This window comes from Loa loa (genome assembly GCF_000183805.2).
Source record: "Loa loa unplaced genomic scaffold supercont3.114, whole genome shotgun sequence".
Taxonomy (NCBI): domain Eukaryota; kingdom Metazoa; phylum Nematoda; class Chromadorea; order Rhabditida; family Onchocercidae; genus Loa; species Loa loa.
The window spans coordinates 1-7618 of NW_018108294.1; the positions used below are offsets into that span (position 1 = coordinate 1).

Sequence of the window (7618 nt, forward strand, 5' to 3'; positions counted from 1 at the left end):
GGTTTTATTATCGCTGAAGAAGAAGCAAGATCGTGAGCTATCTGAAATTTCTGATCTTAATCAAACACATAAATCCTTTCATCCTTTTAAAAATACATCTTTTTCTGTTCATTCTTTAATGTGATTTTTTTTCGGTCCATATCAAAAATAATTTGAAAAATTTTAAACATAAACACTAACCTTCTGGTGTAGAAATTGATTGTAGTGGAGGATGGGGTAATGCTTTTTCAGTGATAATATTCTCTTCTTGTTCTACTACATCGTTATCACTAATGATACCATCATCCATTTTTTTTGCAATTGGACAAGATACCGTTACCGAATGACAATCTCCTTCCTCCGAACATTTTTCCTTCATTAACGGGACATTTCCGGTCACAATACATGACACCTGTAGCTACGTTAATTAAATTTATTACTTAATTTTTTTTTTTTGCATTACATCATGTTTACTTTATATATTTTTCATCTAATTATATTATTTTATGTTTATTTTTCATTAAATACGCATTCATTTTTCTATAAATTTTTCATTACTAACTTGTACTTATCGTCTCTCTCTTTGTACTTGACCTTTTACCTAGGCTAGTTCTATCCCTTCACTTTTATTTACTCAACATTTCAATATTTTATTTTACAGTTTTATAATTCTATTTCAACATATCAGCATGCTCGAAGGCCTAGACTATTTGATTGATTCTAACCTTATAGTATATCTCATTCAAGCATAAATTATGAAATACTATGATTTTACAAAAAAAAAATTATTTGTTAAAATTTGTGCGATTTTTTTGATTTCAAAAAATTCCAAACTTTATTTTATAACAAAATTCAAATTATTAATACAAATTACCAATGGCGGTTTGTTTGCAGCATTTTCACCATCCATAATACAGACAAGTTCAGTCAAATTAACAACAATTGGATTTCTTAGAAAGCAGCGAAAATTTTCCGGAACACAATCATCTAATTGACCTCGTAGTAATACTTTACCGTAATTTCTGCATGTTACTGATAGAATTAAAGGATTTTGACCAATTGTTGTTGGCATTATCATTAGTGATAAGAGAATTGCAAATAAAAATTTTAATAATTTGAGCATAATGGCACTGTAAGAGTGAAATTTCGAAAGTAAGCAATGATTTCATTTCGTTTTCATACAAGCAAAATGATTCAATCAATTGGTTGAGTTTTTATTATGTTTTTTTTTTTTCGTTTTGTAAAACATTCTTTTCCTTCCTAAAAGAAAATGAATACTTCAAAAAAAAGAAAAAATGTATGTATATGTAAAAGAGAGAGAGAAGGAGAGAGAGAGAAGAAAGAAAACAACTTTTGTGTGATTTTTTTTTGCATTGAAATGTTTTGTTGTTAGTATTTTAATTTTTAAAATTCAAAAATTTCAATTTCAATGATTAGATTTTATTTAAATTGCATACTCATGCTTATTTTCTTATTTCATATCAAAGAATATAGTTAGAAATATGGTAAAGAGTGAGAGGAAAATGAAACTTTTAATCTAATTACCGGATAAGAAATGCGATAAAGTATAGTTGAAGATGAAATGATCAAATGGAAAACTTCAAGTATTGATAACCAGATATCGATATTTGCAGATATTTGAATTCGATATTTGAATTCCAATCCTAACGATCGCATTTAGACTGATACTAAAGGCTGCATGGTAGTATAAAAGCTATGAAATATTCTCATGAACTTTAAGCAAATTTGAATAGTTCTATTATTTTGTAATATTCACGATTGATTAATAGATAATTAATCAGTCGATGCAGTAATTAGTCAATATTGATAGGTAATTAATCAATCTTAATTGAAGAGATATATGCTCCGCTGTAATCCACGTAAACTTCATAAACAAAAAAAAAGTAACTTCATAAACAGATGACAGTGATATCATTTGATGTGTTATCTGCTTTATGTCAGGCGTTGTGACATCAGAGAAAAACTTTTATTTTATTCATTTTTGGTTCATTTATTTAAAGATATGCAAACAAATAGCAGGAATTGAGTGTTAATGAAGGTGTAATATAATTGAGCATATTTAAGATTTTGTCATAAACGCTTGGACATGCTCTGAAGAAGCCTTATAAGCTTCCCTTTTATATCCTCTCATTAATTGTCCATAATTGAGGCCTACAAGTGAAGTTTTGTTTAGCATTAATCTGGTCTAGTTATGCGCGTCGTTAATTGTATTTTTTGGTTCAAGGAAGCCTGATAAAGTGGTAATAGTGGTACCAAGAGGAAGCAATTAGCATGCATATGCGCAAATGCCCTTTCAGCAGTGATACATGTCGGATCGGTCAATGTACCACGCCTGAAATTGACATATTCTAAAGTGTTTCATTTTGAAATTAAATGAATTTTCATCATTCTAGCAGTTATTTTTGAAGAGGAAATTTAAAACAAACAAATTAAAGCAGCTAATAAGAACAAGCTTCAAAATTTGTAACAATTAATTCTTCTTTTAATAATTAATTTCTTTCATATTCTGCTGTTTGATCACTTAATTCTGTAGTGATTCTAAAGGTTTTGCATATTGCATTGAATTTTTTGACGTAATTTTAAATGTTATTGATCAAACAGCGGAAGGTAAAAAAAATAAAATAGATCTTAAAGTACGATAATACGATAATCTTTCAAATCTAATCAAACTTATGGATATTTCAAAAATTTATTTTTTTAAAAATTGAACTTAAGAGTTGAATGAGACAAATTTTTGTGGAAGATGACTTAATTGGAAGAGATAATTGAATTGATCTATTTCAAATATAAATACAATGGATTTGCATTATTTCGAACTGTTTTTGCAAGTTAATTGGAATGGTTAGCAAAGTAATTTGCCGAAATTGCAAAGTTTGCAGAGTTTGCAAAGTTTGCGGTAAAATGCAAGCAATCATTTTCATTAAATATTAAATGAATAATCTTGAATGCGAATTTAAAACGTTAACTATGAAGAATTCAATTTTCATTTCTCTGTATATTGTAAATTACTTTTAATTTTAAATTGGAAATTCATTTTAAATTAGAAATTAAAAGTAAGGAAAATAGAAATTTCGTGATGTAACAAATTTTTTTGTTCATAATTTTTTTTTTTTTAAATTTACGAGTAAAATATAATGATGAAATTTATCAAATCTCTTACAGATTCTTTTGAAACTTTTCAGTTCAAGTTCTTTCTAAGTTATTATTGATTTAAATCAAGAAAATTTACATCAATCTCATCCTAAGCTATTATCATTGATATTATTATCATATCCAACTATCAAATGAAAATTATTGTTTGAAATATCTAAAGATGAGTAAACGTACATTCTCTAAGAGGATTTATCATGCATATCTTCTGAATTATTTCGGAATATTTAGTTTGAAATTTTATTATAATTGCTAATAGCTTGAATAAATTAAATAATTTGTAAAATATTGATTATTTTTAATTTCAATATTACCTATCGTTAATATGATTGTTTTGAAAAATTTTTAATTTTCTTTTTAAACATTTGAAAATAATAACCTATAATGCCTATGATTTTGTTTATATACAAGATTATTAGGTTGTGGTGATTTCGATATGAAAAAACGTTTCATCAATCTCATTTCATTGTTTCGTCGATAATTATTACCCGTTCCGATCATATCCTCCTTAAATGCTTTCCGATGTCGCTGCAAACCGTATGGAACATTTATAATTGCTCATAATCAACGAATGAAATAGAAAAAAAGAAAAAAAATTTCCTTTTTTTTAAAGAGAATTTTAAAAAAATTCAAAAATTCCATATTTAATGAAATACATTTAACTTTTTCACAAATAACTGAGAAACATTTACTGATAAACATTTATTAATGAACAATGACACGAACTAAATTAAAGATATCTGATAAGCAAAAAGTAAAGAAGTAAACAAGCAATAAAAATTAAAATAAAATTGAAAATTAAAGAAAAAAAATCCTGGTAAGAAGAAGAAGATGAAGAAAATGAAAAGTAATCCCAAATGGGAATTTAACTTAAGCTTATTTGTATCAGTACTGATAACTTCTGTCATGTTTGATAATTAGATATTTTGAAAAGGTAACGGATAAATAAAGGCAAATAAATAAAAAAGTATTAATTGAAACAAAGTAAAACAAGTCGGCTAACTTCTTTTTTTTATTATTTTTTTTCCTAGCCATATAATATTAATTATTAAAACAAAAAAAGGTAAACATTACGAAAGTATTGCAATTTTTATCAAATTAATGAGAAATAGTTCGAACTGATTAGCTGAATATCGTACTATTCTTTCAATACAGTATATAAAACTTACAAAAATTAATCATCTGTCTATTTCATCAATGAATACCATTTTTTTAAATTTTATTTGAATTTTTTAACTTTTTTTTAAAGTAAAATTCATCTAAAGGAATAAAAAAGGATGAAGTGTAAGTTGAAAAGAGGATTTCGACATTTTTCATTTCCTTTTTTCTTCAGGTCAAAATTTAACCTTACTCATCCAGAAATACAATAATGGATTCCAAACAATGGAAGTCATTGCTATCGCATGAACATTGAGCAATTTGAAGTACATTTGCATATCCAAAAATGCTTCTGCAATAAGCGCATTATTTCAAAAATTTAATTAACTGATTTGAAATTTCATTTATTTTTTAGTTTAATTAACTGATTTCCAATTTTACCTATTTTTTAATTTAATCAACTGATTTAGATTTTCACTTATTTTTTAATTCAATTAACTGATTTAAAATTTCACTTATTTTTTAAGTATATATTTTAAAAGGAAGCAAAAAAATTTCGAAAAAAATTAAATTGATATCATCTCTTCCTCTTTCTTTTTTTTGTAGATTTTCTGAGAAGAAAGCTTTTAACAAAACAGAACTTTAAAACGAAAAAAACCAAAACTAACATGTTTGCTTTAACAAAAAAAAGCAGACATTTAATTTTGTTACTGCAAATTCCAAAAGAAAATGCTTTGTATTTGTTTTTTTTATTTATTTTACTTAATGTTTTGTTTTTTTCTTGTAGAATTATTTTAAAACACAAATAGAGCGTAAAAAATTTAAATGATTTTATATTGATGTTTTAATTTCATTTTTTCAAGTAATATATTTGTTTTATAAAATTCGAAATATTATAACAATTTGATTTAAAGTAATAATTGAAATGGAACAATTAAGGAACTCATATTAACATATTCAATTTCTTTGAATTTTGATTTTTTTTTCATCTCAAATAATTACACTTTATGATAAGAAATTATTTCTTGCATTTATCAAATTTTATATAGCTTTTTTTCAGTTATGGGACATTTGAAAAATCAAATATTTAAATAATTATTTTCCCAAAGATAATCATGCAAACTGTTAACCGGTTGGCTGATCAGTTTACCATAAAAATTACATAACTATTCCGAAATCACGGAAAGTACCTATTTCGTAATCACAAGAAATACCTAATCCAAAAATCAAAAATAAAAAATAAAAAATAACCTATTCCGAAATCACGGAAAATATTAACAATTGTCAAAGGAAGCCAAGATGCCATGAATACAACCACCATCAATATCAATACATACATTACCCGTCGTTTTCGAACAGCTGTTTGAGCTTGCTGGGCTGCAGTTAACAATGAATGCTGGGCCACAATCCAATCAGCACGAACCTAAAAAATAATTCATTAAATTTTCATTATTATAATCTATGAAAATTTTTAGAAAATTCTAAAATAAAAAAGTTACAATAATTAAGAAAATATCACAAAATCAAAATATTAATTTATAATTTTCCCAATGAATGAAAATTTTGGGAGAAATTTTTAGATAGTAAAATCTAAAAATTTTGATTTTGACCCAATAATAGCATAAAATTTTTAAGAATGAATAAAATTTAATTGAAAAAAAAACAGAACCTTTTGTAAAATGTTCCAATAGCAAAATGTCATAATAGTTACCGGAATGAGGTATTGACAAATAAGTAGCATAGAACCATAAAATAATTTAATGCGATTATCTTCTGGCCAATTATATTCACCACAAAACTGCAAACAAAAAAATATGCATCGTTTTTGAATTTTAAACTTTTGAAATTTCAAAACTTTCGAAAAATTCAAAAACTTATTGCTTATTTTTTCAACTATTAGCAACAGTAAACTATATTCATTTAAACTCTAAGTAAATGCATGGTTTAAGCAATGATTTTTCAGTTTCTAATTAGCTAATTTAATTACTTATTTTGATTGTGAGTGGTCAGCTTGATAATGAATGAGAAATCATGATAATGGATGATAAACTTTGGTGTCAGGTGATAAGCTATGGTAGTGACGTGTTTAAATGTGATTGTAACAAGATGATTATGAACTGTTGACATTATAAGAATCTCTAAAAAAAAACTGTATATTAATGAGAAAAGATCCAAAGGAATTCTACGATTCAGTTTGATATCTCTGTCATCAGCATGCCTCAGGAGTTATAAATTACAAGTTAATATTTGTAAAGGGTAAATATTGGATAATTAATGTTTAAAGGTTGATTGCAATTTTTGGAAGTAGATATTTTAATTAGAATTTTATAAATTACACATCTGAATAAAACGAATGAATGGCAGGCAGCAACTGATACCAATTTATTTTTTCGAGAATTTGCAAATTAAATATAATTAAAATCTGTCTCTATTTAACTAAAAAAAAAAGTTGAGCTTGAAATTCGATAAATCTATCAAATTTTTTAAATTATTAAATGCTACACCTAATGTTGTAACCTAATAGATTTATAATGATAGTCGTCAAACTTTTACTTTTACCTTTCATTGATTAAAAATATGACACGATAGCTTCGTCTTGCAAACTATTTTTAACAGTACAATTCATATGAAATAATCACTTATAACTGATAGGAATAGTAGTAATGATAAGAAATAAGCTATCTTTTGTATCATTTTTAACCTATCTTTTCTAACAATATTTATACTAAAAAATGGCAAAACTTTTTGGAATTCATATTTTTCATTTAAAATTACACTTAACTTACATAACCACAAAGTGTTGTGTTTTCAAGCGCTAACGGTTGCAATTGTTGGGTAACAAAAAGTGGTAATGAAACGGTAGCTGAAATAAGCCATGATATAGCCATTAATGAATATGCATGATATGTTGTCCATGGTTCTCGAGTTGGCATAACAATACTACGATAACGATCAACAGCAATAAAGCATAAGCAATAACTTGAGATTAACACTGAAATTTTTCAGCAATTAAAAAATTGTTTTTACTAATTATTGAAAATAAAAATTTTAAATCAGATAAGAAATCTATTTCTTTCTTAGCTATATGATATTTAACATTTTTTCTTTTTTGAAGAAATTCCTTAGCATAATAGGACTAATAATTATCGCAAAACTTTTCATGTAAATTTAATAAAACAATGAATGGAAAGATAGAATATTATACTTTAGCTAAAATTAAAAAAAATAAAGAGTAAAAGGAATGAGAAAAAACTTGCCAGAAATTCCTTGGCATAATGGAACCAATTTGCATAACAATGAACCAAACAACCAACGTTTCACGAATGCTAATACTGGTGTTATTGGAAGCGCTGTTATACATAATAACTGT

At 25.6% G+C, this 7618-nt stretch overlaps 2 protein-coding genes across 2 annotated transcripts; both read right to left on the reverse strand.

Moving 5' to 3' along the window:
* Nucleotides 1–175: 175 nt before the first annotated feature.
* Nucleotides 176–1051, reverse strand: LOAG_09939 (hypothetical protein; the record flags this gene model as incomplete). Its single annotated transcript, XM_003145469.1, has 2 exons — nt 176–391; nt 854–1051. 2 exons carry the CDS (start codon nt 1049–1051, stop codon nt 176–178), a joined length of 414 nt encoding a protein of 137 aa, XP_003145517.1.
* A 2456-nt stretch (nt 1052–3507) lies between these two features.
* On the reverse strand, nt 3508–7181 carry LOAG_09941 (hypothetical protein; the record flags this gene model as incomplete). Its single annotated transcript, XM_003145470.2, has 5 exons — nt 3508–3678; nt 4497–4600; nt 5500–5671; nt 5918–6046; nt 7035–7181. The coding sequence occupies 5 exons, from the start codon at nt 7179–7181 to the stop codon at nt 3508–3510; spliced, it is 723 nt and encodes a 240-aa protein (XP_003145518.2).
* Nucleotides 7182–7618: the final 437 nt, after the last annotated feature.